Consider the following 25,387-nt stretch of genomic DNA (forward strand, 5'->3'; position numbering starts at 1 on the left):
AATAGCTAGGTATATGCATCTTGATTTCAGCGTTTCATGAATTCTCAGGGAAAAAAAACTTTAGAAGATGGAGTTGGTTTGTAGTAGTAAGTTCATAACAGATTGGTGTCTTTGCCTTACATATATTGGGAGTGTGTCAGGAAGCAAGAAGAATGGATGTTTGTATACAGGCAGTTTGTCTTAAAATAGGATTTCAGATGTATCAGTACAGAAGAGCTTCTACAGGGACATCCTGTATCTCCTCAGGATAGTGTTATGCAGTCTTTCCAGAGAATACGGGCATTCTGATACATGACAACTAACACAGTGTCATTTGATCTATTGTATGTGGTGCTCTGAAAGTGTGGACTGTATGTCAGTGGTCTGCGTAAGCAAGTAAATAAGGTAAAATGCTTTCATGTGTAGGCTTAAAATTGCTATGCAAAGCTCCAGAAATTACAGGGGAGGGAAAGGAGTTGAAAACTACTTGTTTAAAATGAACTGGACAGTTTGCACAAGTATTGCATATCGAGGCTTTGAGTCATTCCAGTGAGTTAAATCGAATGTCATGGTGACCTTACCAAAAAACCTGGCATTCCCTGAAGAGTCATTATGAAGGAAACCGTCAGCTGTGTGTAGCTATGTACCCCCTGCATTCAGAGAAAGAGAAGGGAGGGGAAGAAGGGAAATGGGTCAGTAGATAAAAGCATTTTTTGCCCAAATGTCTCATTTTTTCAGTGTGTTGTAATCTCGTACTTAAAGACTTCTCATGGAGAAATCACTTACCTAATTTGATTAAGGACGAGAGGTTATTTGGGAAGGGAACATGTTGCTCTGCAAGTGGTTACAATGACGTCATTGGAAGACTGGTGTACTTGACATAATCAAGATAGGACTGAAAACTTTTAGTATTTAAAACTTAGAACAAAGTGTACTTAATTAGGTTTGTATGGTGAAACTTTTTTTTTTTCATTAAGACTGTTTCTGTGCTTTAGGTGAAGGCACTGAAAGAGAAGATTGAATCAGAAAGGGGAAAAGATGTTTTTCCAGTAGCTGGCCAAAAACTAATTTATGCAGGTAATGGATATTCTGAAGATACTGTATCTGAATCTAGCTTATTTTTTATGTTTGATGTGAATGTTAAATCTTCTAAGGATTGTAAGTACTGAAATGCAAACAGGTTATAAACCAAAAACCAAACAGAAAAACAAATCAACAGGGGAGACTCTTGGAAACAAAGGGAACTTTTAACTTTGAATCAGAATTTTTCAGGTTATAATACGTGTGTGTCTTGTTATCTTTCTCTTACAGCATCATATGCTAACAGCATTAGTCCTGGACAGGGTATACTAAGTGAAGTATAAAAAGCTTTTGTTACAAGAAATAGGGATTTAAGCAGATCACATCTGATGTTCTGGGTTAATTCTTGTCTTTTGTTCAGTATATGCTGTGTATAGCTGAAGCATTCCTACATATATGTCAGAGAATTAAAAATCAGATTATTTCTTTTGTGTTGACAAAAGAAAACCCACCACCAAATCTTTGCTACACAAAGGTACTTTCAATACTTTTAAGCTCTGTCATTAGAAACATGTATTACTGCTAGCAAAAAGCAGGCTAATGTCAGATAAAGACATGAAGTTACTTTATTTGAGCTAACACAGTTTGAATTTTTTTGGCAATATTTTTTTTACTGTTTTCTACCTGACTCGTCCATACTTGCACTAATACACAGATACAGTTTTTTGTTTTCACTTCATGTCAGAACTTTAAAAGTTCTAATACTGACTCTGGTGCTTTTTCCTCTCAAACTGTGCTTGAAGGAAACTTTGGTGGTCTTTTTATTTCTTCAGTGTACTGCTTTGTAAACAGTAGTAGTTTTCCACTTCTAATAAGCTAAAGCCACTGATCACAACAAAAAGATGATAATGGCAGAGAAGTTGAGGGTCTCTCCGTGTTTATACGGACTCCTCAGGGCTATGTTTTTTAGCAAGTTTTATGTCCCTTGTACTTCAGTGAAGGGAAGGCACATCAAGAACATGAAGGTCAAAGTCATATGTATAATAAAGAAATATGAACGAGGCAGATGGCCTTGTGCAATATGTGTAATTGCATGACACTCTTAATATTATGTTCCTGTGATTAAAAAAATCAAGGGATCCTATGATGTTGGCTTGAGTATTTTTGGAAGCCAGAACTTATCTGCAGCATTGTATAACTCTCACAAGCAGTAGAAATGTAGGAAATAAGATTTAGATCCAGAGATTGACTGTATTTTTTTCTTGAACGGGAGATACAACAAGGGTGTGTTGATGACATTTTTACTTTGATTAAAATGAGCTTTAGAATTTTCATGGTTTGGTTAAGCAGAGTGATATCCCAACTGAACCTGATAAAAAGTATAGCATTTGTAATTAAAAATGCTTGCAAATTTTTTTTAAAAAAGGTTATGCTACTCAACAGTGAGGTAGTTGGGTTGTGTTGTCATCTGTATTAGGGTAAAGTCTAGAAACCCTGACAGTGGTGTGTCCTGAGAAGATAGGATGTCTGCCTATATACATTGTGCAGGCTCTTAGCCCGAAGTGCCTATAAAGCAGAAAATTGTAAGTAAACCTGTGCAGGTTCTGAGTCGGATGCTGCACCATCTGCTACAGGTATTACTACTACTACAGTACATACAATACTTTTTTGAGTATTTGACCTGCAAGACTGGTCGAACCAGTTGAAAGTAGGGCAGTGCCACCTCATTTGTGTTCCAGGTGCTGTAATGCATATGCATTGCTTGATTTCTCTGCAATCATCAGAATAAGGATGTGTCCTGCTAGTTGCAATTAAGTGATGTATTCCACTAGCACTGAGAATGGTTATGAAAATGTGTATTTTGCTCTTGAAATAGGGACGTGGTCCTTGGCACATCTTCAGAAAATGAATCAATTAAAATTGTAAAATATTTCCTGAAAATTCTGTAGTAGAAGTAGGTGCTATGAAACTGGCTGAAATACATATTTAATTTTCTGATTTGTGGTACCACCTCTAAATGATCTTATCCTAAAAAAAAAAAAATCAATGTTGTTTAATGTGTATCTGAGTTCTTGTAGACATGAGGCAAATCTACTTTGTCACAGTACAATCTCTACTTATGAAACATTGAAAGTGGTAGTATAACAAACATGTTTCTGGTTTTGTCTGATCAGTTGGGTTTTTTTTTCCTCCTTCTGTCGAGGTAGCAGGATACAGAATAGTTCTAGCTTTTTCTAATGCTTTAGCCTTCTTTTAAGAACAAATTGTTAAAGTTATAAAGTCACAAACTTACCTAATGCAGATAACTTTAGCCTGCAGCAGGAACTGTAGCTCACTACATCTCAAGGGCAAACAAGATAAGCAGGAAAGAGTTTTCCTACTGTGTCTAGAGTGTGTAAGCAGGCATAAGTTATTCAGTTAGTCTTATTGTATGCTAAAGCCTTTCCTCTACATTACTTCTATCTGTGATAAAGGTCCAATAACTCTTCTAGATTTAATACTTGTTTCAAATGATTTGAAGCATTTTCAACACTTAGGCAACAGCCTTCAAGCTAATTAGACATCATAGGAGGAGAACTGCTTGTAGTTCTACTGCCAAAACTTAATAGCTAAACACTTTTTGTAGGATTACTAATGTTTATAAATGGGCATAAAACGTGTTTTTATGGTTTTGTTTGGAAATGCGTTTATATGATGCAATCCCAAGATTATCTAATGATCTGTTAAATAACGTCTTCTTAATTTGTATCCGTTTAATTTGCCAGGTAAAATCCTTAATGATGATACTGCTCTTAAAGAATACAAAATAGATGAGAAGAACTTTGTGGTGGTTATGGTGACAAAAGTGAGTAGTCATTATTTTTAAAAAGGAAATTGCATTCATTTCATTCTTTTTTTCATTGCGATGAGTGATTGGATATACCTATCCTTAAAACCAGTGGAATTTGATCATGTGAAGGTTTTGGTCAACAGTAAAAATAAATGCTGTTGCGAGTGGATACAAAATACTGCTTCACAGTCCTAGTTTGCCTATGCTGATTGTTTTTGTTGTTCTGTGCTGAATTTTATATCAAAGAAAAAATTTGTCAGTGGCTGATTTTACTGTTCTTCCTTGTTGTCTCTCTGTGTTATTTCTCCACTGAGATATTATTAAAAGGAAGAAGGGAACCTAGATAGTTTGTTACTAAATCCTCTGTACAGAACTCTTCAGTCTTGTCATCTTGCTCTTCAAAATTCATGGCTGTTTCTTTTGTTGAGCTCAGCAGCTTAAACCAGTAGAGAAAGGATACATATGCCAATCAACAAACCCATGAGTTTTGAATGACTGCAATGGCAAATTAAAAGGAATGACTGTGACATGTATTTGAAGTGTCTTTCCTCTGAATCAGTCACCAGATTGCTTCTGGGAATCAAGCCACTGATTTTTCTAGGCATTCCAGACCCTTGGGATCTGAATAAAACTGGCTGCGTCTCTGTCTTGAGATGTGAAGTTAATTTTGGAGTTGGAGGTCCTCCTTCTGACAAATAAAACCTATCTTCACTTTTCCTTCACTTCTGTCTGGTATTGGCTCATTAGATTCTCTGTTTGAACATAACTGTTACTGCTGTCTTCGTTAACAAACAACATTCTGGTCTGTGGCTTGCCTGGAGAGGAGGCATTTATCAGTACAAGAGGACAGGTGCAGATGGGATTTCGGAATAGAGCTTTTTTTGTTTATAGCAGAAGAAACACAGACCTCCATGAAGAACTGCTAAATGCAGTATCTCCTTATATTAAATGACCTGTGTTTTGGAGCTGGGCATTTCTTCAGTGTTACGGTCCTTTTGCTAAGTCTTCAAGTTCAGTTTCCCTTTTCTTGATTCTTTTCTGGATAATACATGCCCTGTCATGTAAGCACAACCGCTAACTTTCGTTCTCAGACATGTTCCAGTGTTTTTCACTGAATGCTTCTTAAAATGATCTTTGTTTTGCCTGTTGTGTTGGAAGCTGTTCATTCCCAGCCTTTCCTTTCCTTTCAGACAAGAGGAGGAAATCCATTTTTCCTAGTTTAAGCAAGCATTGTCTGAAAAGAGATTCACCTTGAACAAGTAGTTGTGTTTTATTAAAGTTCAGCTGTTTCTCTCAGTAAAGCAGAGAGGGGGGGGTCAGCCTTGTCAGTCCTTAAGAATATTCATAGGTAAGGGACTACAGTGATACAGCTTTCAAAAATGTAACTCCATACCTTAGCTGGAAGTTACGTGCATTCTGAAAAATGTAATTTTATATAATGGGATTAATACTACATCCAAGCAAAATTCATGTTTCCGATAGAAGTGTGAAGATTATATGTAAGTATTACCCACTCTAAATTTGTTGCTGTATATTTGGTAGTCCTTGATTCTGCTGGATGTTTGGTGCTCACTGCAGAACTTAAGTACATGACATTTATGTGGAGCTTTGAATGTAGAGAGTGCATAGGTAAAACTTGTTGCAGGTTAAGTTTAAATTTTTTAGCATGTCACTTCCCAGCAAATAGCATTCATAATGAAATGTGATTTCTGTCTTTATCACTTTTTTCCAAATTTGAGTGGTGAGAAAACCTAATGCTTATTGCGCTTGTCAGGTGTCTTTTGACAACTGCTTTAGTTTCTTCTGAAAAATGTGCTTTTGTAAAAACACAAGATGGTATTCACCTTTAGAGTATTGTGGTCCGTAAATATTTACATCTTACCTTTGCATTTCACTTCATACTCAAATAGTGTGACTGCTGAGGTGTCTAAATAAGTATTCTAGTGACACTATCAGTTGCCTGTTTAAACACAGTAAAAGGCATTATAGATTTAATGTCTTGCAATGTTTTAATGTTATCCTTGATGTGGAGACAGCAATGTCAAACCACATGTTCTTAACAGAGTTTCATCAATGTGTTAACTGTAGAAAGCATGGATTTAGGAGCTTTGTGCTGTGTCTGAATTCTGTTGTACTCCTGTAGCCCAAAGCAGCAGCTGCAGCGACTCAGCAGTCAAGTGCTACTACTGCTATTAGCTTGACAACTGCAGCTCCCACACCAGTCACTGCATCAATCCCTGTTGCTGCCTCTGTGCCAGCTCCTGTCCTTCCACCACCAGCACCAGATGCAGTTGCTTGTGAATCTGGACCTGTGAGTGCTCCTAAAGAAAAACCAGAAGAAAAACCATCTGAGGCACCAGCTGCTGTCAGCCCATCATCAACTGACAGGTATGAATAAGCCTCCAAAAATGGCCTCTGTGTCCATTTCTGTTGCTTCTAGTTTTGATTTTAAGTTGAATTTTCTGTTACAGTGTTAGTCCAGTCATTTTCTCAGCTATATGTAATTTTTTCCTTTCTTTACTGTAACTTCAGTCACTGGCTCAGGTATAACATTACTGATGGTAAGAAGTGCCTCTCCCCACTTACACCTTTTCCTGTGGGAAGTGTGGTCTTGAACTAAACCTATGGAGTGGAGAGTTAAATGACACAGGACTTGTGCTCCCATTAGGCACTTCAGAGTTAGTGTGGCGCAAGTTTTTTTTCAGGCCGAGGATATTCATCTGCGTGGGGATCCCATACTGTTCACAAAACTCTTAAACGCTTCAGAGGGTTGTGTCCTGTCCTGACCTGTTCATAGGCCTCCAATTGTTTTGAACCATGTTGGTTAGATTTGAACTGTAAGTTCTTTATTGCTGTGAGAGTGTCTTAATTTCTGGAAAGAGCTTTTTCTTCCAAAATGTAGGATATATTATTGCTCTTAATCATGTAATGTCTTAAAGCTACAGGCTTGTTTGTTCTGAATGCTCCTTGGCCCATTTGCAGATAGCTGTGGAAGCTGAGATAGCTTTTGACCTGCATTATCTACATTTAAAAAAATAAAATGGAAGTTAGAGGTTTGTTGTATACTGTAGCCTTTTTTTGCTCACTTTAAGTTGCTTAAGTATTTCATGAGATAAAAATGTTAACTGTAATTTAATGGCCCTTGAAGTGCTGCATAGCATCAAGTCTTCATTCTTCATACACTGGCTTTCAATTATTTGTGTGTTATTTATGTGAATACGGGGGCACAAGCCATTAATTTTTGAAGTGGTTGTATTTAAACACCATCAAATACTGGTTTAATGATAAGGGTACAAAACTTGCAATTGCCTAATATCTTGAAAATGTCATCACAGATTTCTTGCACTGAATATCTAATTGATGATTTAATTTTGCAATTATAAGAAATGGACATCTTTTTAAAATGGAATACAAATGGAAATTTCATTTATCAGTTGAATAACTTAGATTTTTTTTTTTTAGTGTTAATGGGTGGGGTTTTTTTGCTGCTCAGTTTGTCCAGTAGGCTGAAGGATTAGATTAAATCTTTGATACTGAAAAAGTGCTTTCCAGGTTTTCCCTGTACAGATTGCGGTGTTGTAAAACTGCAGTAAGGGAGCCTCAGTGTACATACTTAACAGGAAGCAAGAGAATAATTTAACAAATACATTGTAGTTACCACCCGCCTTGATTTCAGTGAGTACTGCTTGTTTCTGATTTGCTTTAGAAGTTAAATTACTAAGGCTGATGAAGATTTATTGGACCATGGCCAAGCAAGCTGGTGTCCTGTTTCACCTTTGATCTTTTTCAGTTGTAAATCTTACTAGGGATAGATAGTAGTGAAGCATTCTTGTTGGAACAAATTTTTTCTTACATAAAAAAATGCATCTCTGTAAATGCCTTGTTAGAATTTTAGTGCATCTTCTGAAAACTGATTCAGATTAATGTGGTGATCTTTTACTTCCTGGTAAGAGTTGCCAACTCTGGTAGCCTGATAGATGTGAGGCTGCTGCAACACCATGTCCCCAGGTCGATATCAGGTATCAAGATGGAACATGTATTCCCAGTACGTGCACGCAGTATGTATATACCTATATATAAGGCTGGCTGCATAGGTCAACACAGGCAGGAAGAAAGAGCACTCAAGCAACCATATGACACCAGCAGTCACATCCTGTTCCCCTCTGGCTACTCAAGGCAAAGCCCACTAGTGCAAAATACATATGTACAAACATACAAATGAACAATCAGATTTCTCTGGTAGCTGTCCTTAGACAGTCTACTCCAATAGCTGGCTCCTAGATCTCTGTCTTTTAAGTTTTTGGTACCTAGGTATGTGACTGCCTGAGCCCTGCAACCCTGCTCCAGTTGCTGATACTCAGATTCCCTTTGCACACATACTCATATGTGCACATGCAGAGGATCCATCCAGGAACTGGCTGTGGACATGCACTGAACCTAGTATCTTGTCTCATACATGGACACATGAACTTATGATCTTATGATGATGAACCTATGATCTTACTAGTAGCTGACCCCAAGATGTGACAGTGTTTCCAGCAGCTTTTCTCTCAGACCCTCTGGTATCTCCAGCAGCTGAGTCTGTCTTGAAGCCATTCAATACCCAGCTTTAAGTGTCTTTACCCTGCTCACGGTAGTAAAGCTTTGATGCTTGCTGGTGATTACACACACGCCAGCATATGCATCCACACAGAATATGCATGCACTTCTAGTCTCTTCAGTTGGCGACACCCCAGGTACATGCACCCCTGTGGCCCCTTCTCCAGTTGCTGGCACTGCAGCTTCCACAGTGTCTGGTCTCTGCCACTGCTGGCTCCACAGACGTGTGGATCCCTGTGACTCATGTTTCCCTGTCCAGTTTTGGGCCCTTAGACTTCTGTACACACACATGAATGTAGAATAGAGGCCCTCCCGCCCTAGCATGAAAAATAGTTGGAAATGGAATTTAATTAGAAGACAGGGTAGACTGGTGATCAGGTGCAGGGCATGGCCAGGCAGGTGCTGTTTACATGACTGGCCCTTTTTCTTCTCTTTTTGTTCTCTACCCATGCTTTTCATCTGTGGCGTGCCTTGATGCTTCCTTTTCCCTGCCCTTGGTTCTTCCCCTAGATATCCCATAATTAGTCTTGCACAATCCCCAAATGCTTTTCCTGGCACCCCATGGTGAGTCACACCACCCTGTTGGCAGAAATGCCCTTGATGTGTAAGGAGACCTGGAGACCCTCTCCCATTGACCCATGAGGGGTGTCACCCTGAGACCAGGAGGCCCAATGCTTTAAGTTGCAGCCCTGGGAGGAGCCAGGAAAGGGGCATCCTTGGCTCTGGCTGAGTTAACTGGTGCTCCTCTGCCTGGTGGTGTGCCTGTGTGGTGTTCATGGAGGTGAGCCTTTAATCCTGTAATTTAACAGCTTTGATAATTTGAGATGAAGTCATTGCAAATGTTAGCAGTTAGTATCCTGCTTTCCCAGGAATACAGGGATTTTAATAAGTGCTTGCCACTGACCTTCTTGAGTCCTCATTGAGATCAAACCAGTGACTGGGGAAGCAGTTAGTGAGACTGCTGTGTGCTCTTGAAAATCCACCTTGTTCTCCCACCCTTTAAAGCATTCAAGCAAGCAGATGGCTAATCCCTGAGCAGATGGGCAAGAGCCAAACTATTGGGGGGTAGGGGGGAAGGTTGGCCTTGTGTTAAAACTGGTAGCATTGTAAGGTGGTGAAATCTGGTCTCACTATAAGACTAAATGAGCTCTTTGGAAAGCTCTGTTGGTTTTTTAGAAACAAAAGGGGCTATTAGAGTTAGAGCTGCTGCTGCTTTTTTTTAAAAACAGGAAAATTTCCAAAGTTTTGTAATTACCATTGCACTTGTCTTCATCTTACAGTACAACAGGTGATACATCTCGATCAAATCTTTTTGAGGATGCTATAAGTGCACTTGGTAAGTGGAGTGTTTTTTTAATGTAGACATTATTTTGATGCAGCAGAAACAAATGACGGATTAGCAGATGTTGACATTCTCTTCTGTATCTGTCATTGTTAAAGTTATAATCAAAGTACTCTTCTCTAAGTCCTGAAGTTGGTATCTTAGAACCAGCATCAAGAACTTCTTTACTGAAGAATATTTCACTTCATATATTTTTACTGTGTAAAAGGAAGATCCTTATCATTCCTGGTTTTTTCCCCCCATTTGCCTTAATTTCTTTTCTGACTGTTCAGTTTGAAGTGGCTGGACGTAGCTATGTATATGCTTTTCTTTTCACCTTTGCTTCCCAGTCTGCAGGCCTGATAAAATGGCTGCCTGTAGTACTCCTGTGTTCCAGCTTTGACAGTACTGTCTTTTGACACTTTTAGATTAGATAAATTCACCAAATCTGCTGCTATCTGGGTTGAGGAATGAATGCCTCTGTATACTTATAGTCAATTCACTTTTCTTTTGACAGTTAAATGTCTTTGTTTCTCAGTGGAATAACCAGGGTAAAAACAGTAGGAAGTTCTGCTCCTCATTTATGCTGATTCTGGTAGCTAGGAAATTACAAGGCAAACCCACAACTCCTTACTCCTATTTAAATTTTTTGGAGGGGTTTTACTCCTTTTTTAGAATGTAGCAAATTAAGGCACAGAAGTAAGGGAGAGGTGGGTTTTTTTATTTTGGCTTACCTCTGTAAACATTAGACTGCAAGTTGGTACAAAAAGTCAAATTAATTGGAGAGTTTCACTTACATTTTTGTCGAGAGGTGTGTGGATTTATGGGAGCCAGGTGTTGAGATTAAGCAGCCCAAGGTGATGTAGGAGCAGTGGTAATGTTTTATGTGTATTGGTGGTAGTCACCAGGCTTAGTCTGGCTAACTGCAGCTTAGCCTTTATGTTACGCCATACTGTTTTAGGCTGAAGAAACGTATGAGCTGAAAGAGCTGAAAGGTGCTGTAGGAGACAACCAGTTGAGTTCTGTTAAATTTTTTAAGTGACTACTGCTGCCAAAGGTGCTGCAGGCTTCATTAACCATTCATTATACATTAGTGGCCCAGATGTAGTCATCACAGATACTCAATGTTAACGGTAATGACCAACATGTTAATTAAGATGGTGGTCTTGATTCAATTATGTTCAGAATTGAAAAAAAAAAAATCTTATTTCAATGTAGCAGGAGAGCATCACCTCACTATCCATTTTATAAGAAAGTTCTTTGATTGGTGTTTGATATAGTAAGTCCACAAGTCCTATGTTTGGAAATAACAGGCATCGAGTGTACTATCTGGGTAAGCATACTGCAAGGGTTATATGCTGAAAAATTTTCAAAGGCATCAAGCATGATCTCTGTGGTTCTTTTTGTTTAGAAGCTGTTTTAAAAGGAATTTGCTGTCACAAATTCATGTGGTATGCTTTTACATCCTAAGTAGGATCCTAGGCATGTTCTTCCTGTGGCTTCTCAATTAGCCAGAAGATAATTGACTTCACTTTAAAAACAGGGATTGGTTTCTACTGATTTGTTTTTGTTTTCAGTTAGATATGCTGACTGAAAACCGATGTGGTTTTGTGTGCTACAACAAAGATCTGCATGTTTTGCAGTTCCTGTGCGACCATATCTTTCACCGGAGCAGCCTGAGCTTTCTTTAGGGCATGGGATGAGAATTGTTGTGGGGAGTGTGATGAACTGGATTTGAAGGTTAATCCAGCTTTAAAATATTACTTGAAAGATAAAAGCGAAGAGCAGAATCAGTTAAGCACTGACCTCGTACATTCCCAGTAGCTCTATTTAGAGATAGGCCTGACTCTGTATCATGACATTGCTGGTGTGCAATTCCTGAATTATTATTCTTGGTCTTACTTTTGCACAACTTGTGTAAGTAGACTGTATATGGAATATGTGTGCCTAAATTTGCAGTAATGCTGTTTCCTGCCTTGGCTTTTAATTACAGCTTATGTACCAGTCTGTCCAGACAAAGTCAACCTTCTTGCATCTTTCTTTTCTGTACAAAATCTCTCATGCTGTTCTAGCCTCTACCAAGCTTATATTGAAAGAGCACTACAGAAATGTTTAAGTAGTAACTAATTAGATCAAAAGGTGTTCTGCCTGCTGTTTACCTTGATTAGTTTGTTAGCAATAGTAAGGGTAAACTAGTGCTTTGTAAGAAAGACCATGAGCAGTAAGTTTGGCAGAATCAATGTGTTGGGACAATTGTTGGCTTTTTTGCTTCTCTGAAGATATGTACAGAAATATGTATCGTTGGAGCAAAGTTTATGTGATGATTTTTTTTTTTTTTATGGCTTTGAAAAAAGGAAGGTAGATGTAAAATGGTGGATCTGGTAGTTGTATATGAAGACATGATCTTACCGTTCCTTAAACTCAGGTTAGTGCTATTATTTTGAAGTCCAAACAATAAATACTCAAATGAGTCAAGGGTTGTAAATCCATTATATATATCTATGGATAATGCACAGGTATCCTTGGGCTAGAGCTGTTGTATTAGTTGTTCTTGAGTATGATGCCCTCAGTCATATATCCACTGATTACTTAGAAGCATTCTTTAAAAATCAAGCAATGTGGTTGTGTTAATGTTGACTTGAGTTAAACACCTTCTCCCTGAGGGAGTAAAACTTGGTATTTTCTTTGGTTCTTTTAACTGACTTACTTGTCTTAACAGAGTAGCTCCAGGAGTATTTGTTTCCTCTACTTTTTTTTAATCTGTGGTTTTTTATGATGACTGTTTATGATTTAACTCTCCTGCCTTGTTAGTGTTACAGAGTCAGTAGCAGGGTTCCACTGGGATCAGGAATACCTTTATCCAAGGAAGGAGATGGTATTTTACTGGCTGGGTTTGGATTTTTTTTTTCTGTGGGAAGAAGATAACCTTTAAGATGTTGCTCAATTACAATTTATAACAGAATAGTTGGGGTTTTTTTGAATTGTTAAACCTACTGTCTCCTTTTAAGGAAGGGAAATTGGATTATGAGAGAAGATAATAATTTTCCTTATGGTACCATTAGTCTAGTGATCAGTTGTCCTTAAATTGCTCCATATATAGTGTGTGTACCCTTTTGTCTTGATGGCTATAGGGGTGGTCCAGTTTTAGTCCATTTATGCTATAAGAGGTGGGGGGTTTGATGTGATTGATGTGTATTGAATATTAGCTGTGAGGATGCCCTTGACCTTAGATGAAAGCATAAAGAGCAAATATTATTTCAATTAGGAGTACAGAAGTATCACAAGTGCTACTTTTTTCAGTAGGAGATTGCATTGTGTTCCTTACCCTCTGCTATTCCAGTCAAATGCATGAGGAAATCACCAGAATATATTGGGAGGTAACGCAACAGAACCATGGCAAGTTTAATATGAGCTATTTACTCTTCAATGAATGACTCAAATTTGGATAGAAATGAAATTTACCTGCTGAAACTTTTTTGTACTTTTTTTGCCTTAATCCCACAAAATGGTGGTCATGTTACTTCTAGTGACAGGTCAGTCCTATGAGAATATGGTGACTGAGATCATGTCAATGGGCTATGAACGAGAGCAAGTAATTGCGGCGCTGAGGGCCAGCTTCAACAATCCTGACAGAGCAGTGGAATACCTTTTAATGGTGAGCAGTTTATTTTACCTACACCTTGTTCTTTCACTTTTTATTTTGTTCTCACTAAAGAATATGGTTTACTTGAATATGATCAATCAGTGAGAGTAATGCATGTTCCCAGAGGAACATCATCTCTAAACAGAGCATCTGGAAGGCTGAGATACGGATTTTGAGGGTCATAATCTGTTACAGGAACTACTGAAGTCATCTCAAACTACCTCTATCACTGCTTTGCTTTTATTCTTTGTTGATTTGTATGGGTATGTATATAAAGTATGTCCAGTAACAGTGCTAGTTTTAACTGCCAACAGCTGGCTCAAGGAATGATTTTTGTGTCACATCTTAGTGATAGCATTAGCTGTATTTTTGTATTAGTATCTATAATGTCACAAAGGTGCTTTTTTTTAAGTTCCAGTTCATTGTTTTTACTAATAGTGCACAGTGTTCTTAATAATATACTTTCTAAACAAAGGTTTGAGAGTTTTTTGAAGTGTGCTTAATTTAACTGGTGTTTTAATTTAAAGCAGTGTTTTGGAGAAGAGACAATTTCTCATTTGGTAAATACAGTTTGAAGGGTGAAATGAACTTCATTGGGATGAGAGGAAACAGAAGAGTAGCTTCACTTTAATGGAAATCTTGTGAGTTGTTTTAGGGGCTCTTTGGATTACTTCTCATTGTTTACCTTAATCCAACAGGTGAATTGTAACCACCAGAGAATCTGTCTGGGAACTTGTTGCTTAATCAGTATTTCCGGTGCATTTAGTTTTCACTCTAGCATACCATTTTTATTAAAATCTTGAAGCCAGATATCTTGAACCGGTCCTTGCAGAATATATGCGGGTTGAATTTCTGATAGATTGATAAGAAAATTGACCTCTCTGTCTCCAGTTATAAAACTTTCCTTTTGTTAATGTAAGTTTTTCTTCAGTAGGGACAAGTCACTGGTGTGCTTGCTACTTACATTAATGATACCAAGACTTTGTAACCTGCAGCTTTTAAACAGACAACAAATGTTGTGAGTACATGAATGTAAAAAGTTTAGTTCTCATCTAGTATTAGGCCAACTAAAGGTGATAAATACCATCTTGCCCTAAGGGTGAATGCAGTGGCTCCCATCTCTTTGGCAGAAGTCTGGAATCTCAAATGTTTGTTTTTCATGCCTTAAAAATGTTGTTCATTAAGTATCTACATATACCATAAATCCAGTGCCTCCTGTAAGTGTTGGGCTTGCTGTGCTTGTGCCAGTCATGTACAGAGTGCAGTGCTTGTACACTCAGTCTGGTGTTTCCATGCTCTAGCTTATTTCTGTTCAAGAAGTCCTGAATAGAAACAGAGCATACCTGTGATGGAGTTCAACACATGACATGTCTGCCAAATCGACTAAGTCTGACTGGTCTGAGCAGTTCATTTCTACTCCTTCAGCAGGTCCTCTGTTTAAAATGGGTCCTTCTGTTATATAAGGTGGTCCCTTTCTGTTTCATGTTCTCCTTTACTGAGACTATCTTTTCTTTGTTCTTCCTCTTCTTCCTGCTGGAAAAGGGAGTGGGGAGGCACAGTCTTGCTTGTAGAGACCATATTAGCTGGCAGACTTCTTGACTTCCTTCTGGAAGAATCCTGTTGCTGCAAATGGTCTTTCTAACTGTTCTTGATCTGATGGGGTCTAAACATGTTCCTTACCATCCTGCTGCATCAAAAAAGCTTCTTAGTTAACACCAGTCCATTGATGACACTGTTCTTTGACCCTCTGCTTTACCCACCTCCAAGCTATCATAAGTGTTATCTGTTGTATAATCTGCAGGGTAGGATTAGGCTGTTGAGAGCTGTAAGTGTATACCTCTGTCCTGGTTTAAAGAACCAGTACACCAAAAGTACCCGTAGAGTGTTGGAAAGATAATGACAAGAGAGTATGTGCTTAAAGAGTAGCTGTTCCGTAAATGAGCCCTGAAGATTCCACTTGCTGCCCATGGTTCACATGACAAGCTGTGCAGTTTTTACAGCTTTATGGCTGAGGATCTAGATGTAATCCTCCATCTTTGGGCTGTGGTCATGAAAGGAGATCTCATTTCCAAAAAATGCTGTTTCTTTTTCTATGCCCCACACTCACCTTTGGAGGCATTTAGATTCAGATCTCTTTGACACAAGGGTTTCCTAACCCTTAATTAGGAAGGAGTCCTGTCTTTCCCTCAACAACCAGACTGTTGGTTGCAGCCTCTTAGTCTGGAAATTTTTAGGAAACATTTCTTTACCATGAGGGTAGTCAAACATGGAGCAGGCTTCCTAGAGAGGGGGGAGGGGGTTGGTGCCCCATTCCTGTCAGTGTTTGAATCATTTGGACAATGCCCTTAATAGCATGTTTTAACTTTTGGTCAGCCCTGAAGTGGTCAGGCAGTTGGACTAGATGATTGTTGTAGGTCCCTTCCAACAGGAACTATTGTGTTTTAAATGTGAACATTCCTTGGGCTGGGCCTGATGCGATTATTATTACCCTGTGGAGAGCAATGTCAGCTAAAAACTGCTCTGTTGCTCAATTAAACAGGAAACAATTGTTTAACCCACCATGAGGCAAAAATGGCCATTTTGCTGTCCAAGCAATGTTTGCATTCAAAATTAATTGTACGTGAATTGACATCATACTTATATTCTGTTGAACAGCTGTATGAACAAGGTGCATACACCTCACTAGTCTCATCTGATTACAATTGTACCCAGTCTTGGTTATTTGGAGAGTGATACTTCAAGATTGTATTTGAGAGTTAAGATGGTGTTCAAGATGACAAATCATCTCTAAGTAAATTTAGTTAGACTAGTTTCCATAGTGCTGCCATTCAAGGGCAAACTTAAGGTTTAAACAAGTATATGCTGTTGGATCAGGGCACAGATTGCAGTGACAACATATGCCTGTGAATAGATGAAATCAACCAGTAATTTCATAAGATTAACCCAAGTTCCTACATTATACTTAAACTCCCAGAAATGACTGATTTGATGGGAAAAGATATTTCAGCAGTGCTCTGTAAGGCACTGGTAAGAGAGGTAACTCAGAAGTATTTCAGGAAGGGAATTTTCTTCCCCCTCTGTGGAGAGAGAGATGTGTAGCAAGCTGACCCAACCATATAATGGTAATGAAGTGTGTGACAGAGAAAAACTTGCATTTATTTCTCTGACTGGCTTAAACGTGGACTTCGTGATAAGGTGATTTATACCCTGATGTGCTGATTATCTCACAGGTAAGGCAGATCTTTGCCTGGAGCACTGTCCAGTTCTCCCTTTCTAGATGGTGGCCTTTATATTAGCTGTGTGTTTGTCCTTTCTGTTCAGCTACAGCAATGAATGTATCATGTGAAGAACGTGATTTCTATGGTAGGTTTGCCAAACCTCTTAATTGTCTGGTTACACTGAAGTTCTGTGATTATTTCCACCCACCCTTTTCTTTAAGTTTTGTGGTTCCCAAAGTGAAGGGTGCCTTCTTCATCTGATGCAAGTGAAATACATTCAGTTATACCAGTGCTTCTGCCTTCTCAGACTTACCTGGATTAAATATGCTGGAAGACTGGAGAAAAACAGAATGTTCTGATACCCTGGAAACTGGGTGTCGTGAGGTAGAGGATTGTGCCTCTTTGGGATTGGGTTTAATAAAGCTCCCCCCACTGTTACTCTGTGTGTTTACTGTTCTGTGGAGTCTACCTCTTTTGGGTTCCTGTCGGGCAGCTTCCCTTGCCTGTACCACCAGGGCTTGTAGTCATACAGGAATCTTTCTTGGTGTCTGTCCCATGCCAAGCTGCCTAACTTTCTAGGCTTCAGGGAGAAGGATGGAAAGGACAGATGTGGTGCAGGAGTTCAGAGGCAGTAGGGAAAGCATGGTTAGGGTGGGAAGCTGGAAGGGTTCCTGTGCAGGAGAAGGGTAATAGAGTAAGGTCTGTCTCGGTTGTGTAACCCACATTCTAATTTACTCTTAAGTTCTTTTTTAGATTTGTCGATTTCATCCCTCTGAGCAATTAGTTCCTATATCAAGTTGTTTGCATGTGGCAAATAAACAAAATGCAAGTTAACTGTTTTTTTTAACTGCTAAAATTTGATAACATAAAGGCCTTTTCACACTTAAGATATAGTAAAGGACAGTTGTCATGCTGTTGCATTGAGGAGGACGGTCCAAAGAGCCATGTTCTTCTCTCTCCTATTTCTTGCCAGATGTATGGCATCTATAATCTCACTGTTAACATTGTCTACTACAGTTCTGTTGCTGTAATATAACTTCATTTACGTAACACTATACCATATTGTAACAGTCTATTTAGTTTTAACTTTTTTATTCATATCAAATATCTTAGAACAGGATTCAAAGCAAGTCTTTTTTTATGGAATGATATGTATTTTAAACTGATGCAGTGCGTGCTTTACTACTTCACTATACAAACCACATTTTTTGTGTCAAAAAATAAGTTACTCTTTTCACAGTATTCTCTTCCAGTTGTAAATGCATACCTGTCACAGCATCTTGCTTTGTATTTGCAGTGAAAGTGATAATGTTTTCTCCTTTTATTCTGAAAACTAAATAATGCGTGCAGTAAAACAAATATCTTTTAGCATTCTGTAGGTAATTATGTGAACTTTTATGGCGTTAGGGTATACCCGGAGATAATCAGGCTGTGGCTGAACCCCCTCAAGCAGCAACCACTGGTGCCTCTCAGTCTTCAGCAGTGGCAGCAGCCGTAGCAACTATACCGACGACTACTAGTTCATTAGCAGGTAAGAAAGGCTATATTTGCGAGGATGTGATAAACAGACACAGTGAATTTTAAGGTCCTCGTGCTTGCGAACTCATCAAATGAATAAGATCTGTAACACTGAAGTTCCAAGTGTGGTACTTCCTTGGAACAAATGACTTGTTGTATGTGGATATATCTGGCATTCTAAAAATGCTGCAAACTTGCATAATTCCTTTGATTCAGTATTCTGGACTTGAGACCACAAATGTGGAGGGGGCTGTGTTTTCTCTTACTTAAACTCTGGCTTCCTATGGCTGTGGCTAACTGCACTGTTGACGGTGACTGTACTGATGTGTTCACTGCTTGGAAGTTGGAATATCAAGGGAGAAACATTGAATAAGGCCATGAGGTGTAGCACCTACGAGGCTTATCCATGACCTAGGACTCCCCACTTAGCCGTGCAGTACATGGACAGAGTGGTTGGTGCCTGCTGAAGAAAAGTCTGTCTTAAAGGGAAGTAATTGGGTGAAAAGAACATAATCAAGGAGTAGGAAAGGTCTGTCTTAGGCTGTGGCAGAGATGGTGTTCCAGTTGTAAGCTTTGTTTGTGTATTAAATGTACAGGTAGTAGTGACAGGCACATATGACATCATCCATAAAGAGAGGATGGGAGGAATGGGATATTTCAGAGCACTTTAGACACTGCTGCATTCGAGGTAGTGCCTAACAGTATAGGATATATGGGAAGGTGAGACTCACCTGAGAAGGACAGAACTGACCTATTGCAGGAGGTAGAGAACTCTGTTGTAGGCATAGAGACAAGACAGTAGGCTGGGTAGGTGTCTCTGAATGAGGTTGCTCAGAGATGAGACCTAAAGAGGAAAGTGCTGGAGATCGAGGACAGAAGGCTGTTGGATTTTAAGAGAAGGCTGGGTGAAAAGGAAATGCATTGTTTAACCTCAGTATATGGAGTTCTTGCTTCAAGTTAGAGTAAGTGTGAAGGAAGCAAGCTCTTCTGTTCTTCAGTGAGGGATGTATTGTCCACTTTCATGTCCTGTTTCTATCTACGGTTACAGTGTAGATATGTATTTCATTAAGAATCTTGCTAACTTTTTAAAAAGCATGTTATCTCATTGGTTTTCAGGACATCCACTTGAGTTTTTACGAAATCAGCCGCAGTTCCAGCAGATGAGACAAATCATTCAGCAAAATCCTTCTCTGTTACCAGCATTGCTGCAGCAAATTGGACGGGAGAACCCTCAACTACTGCAGGTGAATCTGAAAACAACAAAATAATGTTGCTAATTTTGATTTAGCTTTACAAGAAAGGGATATGTTGATGTTATTTGGGATAGTGTGTTAACAGCAGTTACTGCTGTACAGAATATATTTTCTGTGATATTAGAAATTAGTCTGACTCTCTTTCTAAGAGGTGCAAAGGGCATCAGGAAGAGGGAAGTGCCACTGCAATTGAACTGAAACATGAAATTGTATTTCTTATGGTCAGATGTAATCATTTTTCTCTATGCACTTTTTACATATTCTTTTGACTACTCAATTCACTGAAAAAGATTCTTACTTGCCTGTTGGCAGGCTTAAATATGGTTTCTTTCAATATATTTATTTCTTTTATTCTCTCATACATCACAGCAAATAAGCCAACACCAGGAACATTTTATTCATATGCTGAATGAGCCAGTTCTAGAGTCTCGCCAAGGTTTAAGTGGCAGTGATGATGGTGCCGGCACTGGAGGAGTAGCAGAAGCTGGAAATGGTCATATGAACTACATTCAAGTAACACCTCAGGAAAAAGAAGCTATAGAAAGGGTGAGCCTTTCTTCTTTGCAGTGTTGCTTGGCTGTTTCTGTAGGATGTTGACTCCAGTGCATGCTTAAGACATGCCTTAACTTAAACTTTGCTTATTTATGCTCAGTGGTTCTGCATCATTTTGGATCCTTGATATGTGATATAGCATAGCTGTTGTAGTCTTGTTTCAAATCACATCTCTTCTTGCCTTATAGCAATTGAGTCTAAAATCTCTTGAATCTGCCTTACTGAGAAGATGCAGAGCTTTTTAAGTGATCAGAGGCTGTCTGTAATAATTGATGATTGGATGGGCTTCCCTCAGGAATGGGAACTTGAGCAGTAATTCCTCTTGCAAAAGCCTCATACAGTACTATTATAGATTGTGCTGTGTTAGGTTTTCAGGTACAGAGGTATGTCTGCATGAGCACTGTTTGCAAAGTACTTGGATAGTAAGAGCTCTCATAGTTAAGTAGATTAGTTGAAGTCACTGCTTAACCCAGTTATTTGTCTATCAATGAGAATTAGTTAATTACAGCTTTCTAAAAATATAGGTCAACATACCTATAAAAACATAGCGGGGTAGGTATATTGCATTCATAAATACTGTATGTAACCATGACTTAATATGGATTCGCATAGGTGGCAATGCCTCTGAGATTTTTTGTAGAGCAAATTGCAGAGATTTGTGTCATACTGCGGTAGTGCTTTTGTATATTGAAGACATTGTTTTTCAACTGGCAAAGCAAAAGGTTATGTAAGGATTATCAGAAAAGAGCAATTGTAATACAGGTGTCAATTCCCTAGATCTCAAGGAAATGGATGATTAATAAAATTACTCTAATAAAACTGTCTGTGTACTCCTTCACAGATCATCCTCTCTAGTCTGCTGCATTTCCTTTTAAAACCATTTATGCAGTAGAGCATTACCCCTACAACCTGTTCCAAAACCCAACAGAGACCTATATGCTTCTTCCTCTTTCCATGAAAGATGCACTTCAAAATTTAGGTGTCTTAGTATTACAGCTAACACATTCATGTTCTCTTTAAGCATGAATCTAAATGTAAGAATGGTGGATAAGGGGTAATAGGACATAGTTTCTCGCAGAGATTGGATCTGCCCGGTATGTAAATTGCCTTGCAGGTGCTGTGAGGATTTTAAGAAAATCACCTAATGGTTGTATGTACTTGCCTTTGGCTAAAACAGAGATTGGTTTGCTGCGTGTTTTTAAGTTCAGGCTAAACCTTTCTCCCTCAGCACAGTAATAAGCTCTTCTCTAGTATTCTCATCCCCTGTTGTTGTTGTTGTGTCCCAGACATTAATTAATTCCTTGACTTCTGAAAAACAGATTGCTCTCAACTTACTTCTCATGGCTGCAGTGTGTAATCAGTTTTTTTTAAAAGTGAAGGTCCAGTTGGAACAATGGAAAGTATGGCTTAATGTGATGTGTTGGTCTACCTAATAGTGATCACAGGCTGGAAGCTTTTGTTCCAGGCAACTTTTATTAAAAACCCTAAGCTTTGTATAACTAATAGTTTAAAATGGACTTGTTTGAGGGCTTTTTCTGCAACAGTGCAATGTGCCATTACTTCCTGACGTTACTGTGACCCAAGTCTGCTTTAGTGGCTTACTGTGGCAGTGAAAGAAAAGTAACATGTTTTATGGTGCTTCATGAGACTCATTCAAATCACGTTTTCAAGTGAGAATTCTGTTTCCTAAAGACAGAGGCAATGCCTTCTTATTCCTTGCTCACTGAAGGCTGTATTGAGCTAGGCAGCAATACTTGTTTCAAGAAGGCAGTGATTGCTTAAGTGTCATCTCAAGGTACTAGGCATACAAAGAATCTTAATATACAAAATGTGCTTTCTAAATGTGTTTCTTTTCTTCAGTTAAAGGCATTAGGATTTCCTGAAGGACTTGTGATACAGGCGTATTTTGCTTGTGAGAAGAATGAAAACTTGGCTGCCAACTTTCTTCTACAACAGAACTTTGATGAAGATTGAGAGACATTTTTTTATTTCACACCTCACACCAGTGCATTACACTAACTTTGTTCACTGGATTGTCTGGGATATTTGGGCTTATATTCATAATGCTTGGTGTATGGTATATGGGGGGGGGGGGGGGGAGAATATAAGAAACAAAGCAAAGAAAGCAGCAAGTATGTCTGCTCTAAATTAGCAGACGCAGAAAAATCACAGTGTAAAATAATATACAACCAAAAATCAGCTTCTGCAGATAATTAGTTCCTTCTATAAACTGTAGGTTAACTTTTTCTAGGTTTTCACTCTTACTGTACTAGTTCAGAAGTGTAATGTAATGCCCTGCTTCATGTTCCTTTCTACTTAGTATTGGTATTGGAAGTAGCCTGTGCTACCTAGATTCTACAATCTGTATTTCATGGCAACACTGGATAGCAGCTTTGAAATCTAAAAGATCTGAGCAAATGTAAACATGAATGCCAAAATATGAGTAGTTGTTTTGCTTTTTAAGATGTGTTAAAGGGGTGCAAGAAGCACATATTTTAATTTTGGATTAAAACAATGTTGTCTTTCTTTTTCAAATGAAAACCCATTTAAGTTAAAAGTGTCTCAATTATTGAGAAACACCACCCCCTCCTTTATGCCCCTCAAATGATCTGAGAAGCTATATACATACAGGTAAAATTATTATCCTGTTTACATCTTTTCGATTACTGTTGACTTCAATGTTACGTTGCAGTAAAAGTTTTAAAAACAATAGATTGCATGTTTGGTTTTGTTATAAGTGGTCTTGTGAATTCAATATTCTTTCTGCCAGCAAACAAAACGAAAGCTTCATTTTTGTCTGCTGTAATGAGACATTATCAAACCAAATTTCACCTTTGTTGAACCAGCTTTTACAATATAGCTGTAAGCATCTGAACATATTGGTGTTCTGTTGCTCTTGAGTAGATTGTAATGATCAAACTATTTCTGTTCAGTAAGGACTTTTTTGGATTTATTCATTTTATGAAGAAGAGAAATTCATAACTTGAGATATCAAATAATCAAGTTATTCCAACCCAAAAGAATCTTCACTCATACCTTTCTGTTGAAAATAATCTCTGGTTGTAGAGTTTTAAATCTTACTCCTTGGTACCTAATTGTCATTATTTTGTGTAGTCATCATAAAATGTAACAACCTTCCTTTTAATATACATTGACTTTTAGAGACAATTTTGCTCGTTACTGCAATGCTAGCAATGAAAACAAATTCTAATTTAATCTAAAGCTATGATGTGCAACATTTCCTGAATACAGCCTGGGGATGTTTTGAGTTTTTACTGTTGTACTCCAGTTACCTAGATTACAAATTTATCTCTACAGTAACCAAGAAAATATTATTAGTGGTACAGCAGTGAGCTGTTGTACCACTAATGATATTAACGATTTAGTGCTACAACTAGGAAATTATTTTCTGCTTAGGTTGTGTATCAGTGGATTAACTACTTAACTACTACTAAAGCTCAAAGTACAAGTCAAGTGTCTTGAGAAAAGAGAGCGAGAAAGACTGAAATGTTTGTATTTGTGTTTTGTTTCTTTATTGGTTGGCCATAATCTATTAAATAATTATCTGCACAAAATAGTGATGTGTATTAAAGCCTTTTGCTTTTTCTTTCTATCTTCAGACATCTGTGGTGTTTTTCCAGATACTGTGTATTTTAATTATCCAGATTTTATTCTTTTAAAATTTCATAGGTGTATAATATCTGATCAGTAGCACAATCCAAATCTATCAGTAGGAGGTGTGATATTGCTCAATAGAAAATAGGTTTTTCATAATGCTTTCATTTTAGAGAAGTTAATATCCAAGTCAGCCAGTACCTTTAGCTAAATAGGATTCCCAATATACTTATGGACTGGAAGAGATGGATTTTGATTTAACACTCTGCAGGCAAACGGCTGTATTATCTGTAAAAGGACCAGCTGCCTGGTAATTGAAAAATGCCAAATTGATAGAGTGACTTCTTGAATGTACTTTACTATATAGCTAATACCTAAGACAAAAGTTTTTGTTTGTGGGAGATTTATGTACTGATCAAACTGCTATCAGAAATAACCATTTCTTCTGTAGGAGGATGGAGAGTAAAGCAAGAATGTCTGTGGGTGTTTCTGTCTGCCCCCTCCAATTTTGATTGAAATGTTTACTTAATATAAATGTATTTGAATTAAAGACTGTTGAGCTTGGTCTTTGTGAAAAAAGCTAGTAGTAACTCTGTATGCTGAGTGACTGAGGGGTTTATACCTGCTGTGGTTGAAGCCTTACTAGTAATTCTGTTCTCATTTTTCATCAGTGGAACAGTCTTTCTGTGACTTCTGATGAACGACAGGTGTCTGACCTCATAAGCTAGGAAAAACTGTTACCTGTTCGATAATGGGATACTTGCCAGGGAGAATCATGTGTCTCTTTGTAGTTGCTACTGAAAGGGAAGAATATATGGAACTCATACGGTGTTGAGAAGGTACGTGTGACCTGAACAAGTTGCCTAAGTTGCCTAGGTGTGCTGTGCCTCATTTTCTGCCAAGTACTACCAGATGTCTGCATAGAGTGCTTTTCAGCTTGTTTGCTGCAGATCTCTTAGGTATTTGGGGAGCAGACTCTGCAGGGTTTTGTGAACAGTAGCTAAGAAAATCAAGTATTTCTTCCTAAATTTTGGTATTGGGGTCCTTACCTTTGTTGTAAAACTTCTAAGTATCTACTTAATGAAAAGCTGTTCATGATGCACTTTTAGTTTGGATTAAAAAAATTAATCTGAAGTCATATTCATTCTACAGTAGCCTATTCTTATGTCCTCTGTACAGCTGCATTTTAATGCTATGGTTCATTAACCTTATCCAGAAGCCTCATTAATCTAGCTAAAACTCAAGAGATTGAACTGATTACATGCTTTATTCTTACCACACTAAAAGAACTTTTTAGGAATGTGAGATAATCATTCATGAAGTCAAACTATGGCTGTGATTTTGAAGTGTCGGGTTGAGGTTTACTTCAGAAATACACATGAATGAATGAAACTGGGAGACAAAGCTTAACTTCTCAAATAATGTAAGCAGACCTGCTGCTGGTGGTTTCATTGGATATTTCAATTGGTTTTACAGAGATTTGGAGGCATGCATGTTCATGTTTAATTTTCTGTGCTGATTTCTTTCAAGCCCAGCTCTGTGCACAAAACTGACATAGAATTTCTGCACTTGAAAATATGTATAATTCAATGGAAACAAGGTGAAGAGAGAACATCTTTGTCAGTAACATTTTTAGTTATTCGTTGCCTGGTTTGGGATGCCAACAAAGTGTTCAACACACTGTCTTTTGAAAAACATTGTTCTGAAATTGTCACCGAAATCAGGAAATAAAACTCCTTAATGCTGGGCTTCATATTAATGAGCAGGCATTACTTTAGTCGGTCAGAGACATGAGGGAATCGTTCCACCTAACATGTCCACTGTATGTTGCCTCAGCCA

General features: G+C 38.2%; 1 protein-coding gene across 3 annotated transcripts in view; it reads left to right on the plus strand.

The window, feature by feature from the left end:
- Positions 1–23,510, plus strand: part of RAD23B (RAD23 homolog B, nucleotide excision repair protein) — a 45,774-nt gene extending 22,264 nt beyond the window's left edge. For all 3 annotated transcript variants that reach the window (XM_074854987.1, XM_074854988.1, XM_074854989.1), the window contains 9 exons: positions 975–1,056; positions 3,765–3,844; positions 5,973–6,217; positions 9,709–9,764; positions 13,277–13,404; positions 18,018–18,141; positions 19,245–19,372; positions 19,751–19,927; positions 21,794–23,510. In XM_074854987.1, the coding sequence (XP_074711088.1) occupies positions 975–1,056; positions 3,765–3,844; positions 5,973–6,217; positions 9,709–9,764; positions 13,277–13,404; positions 18,018–18,141; positions 19,245–19,372; positions 19,751–19,927; positions 21,794–21,907 (1,134 nt within the window). In that variant the 3' untranslated portion in view covers positions 21,908–23,510. The remainder of the gene's footprint in view (positions 1–974; positions 1,057–3,764; positions 3,845–5,972; positions 6,218–9,708; positions 9,765–13,276; positions 13,405–18,017; positions 18,142–19,244; positions 19,373–19,750; positions 19,928–21,793) is intronic.
- The last annotated feature ends 1,877 nt before the right edge of the window (positions 23,511–25,387 follow it).

Source organism: Strix uralensis, chromosome Z (genome assembly GCF_047716275.1).
Source record: "Strix uralensis isolate ZFMK-TIS-50842 chromosome Z, bStrUra1, whole genome shotgun sequence".
NCBI lineage: Eukaryota > Metazoa > Chordata > Aves > Strigiformes > Strigidae > Strix > Strix uralensis.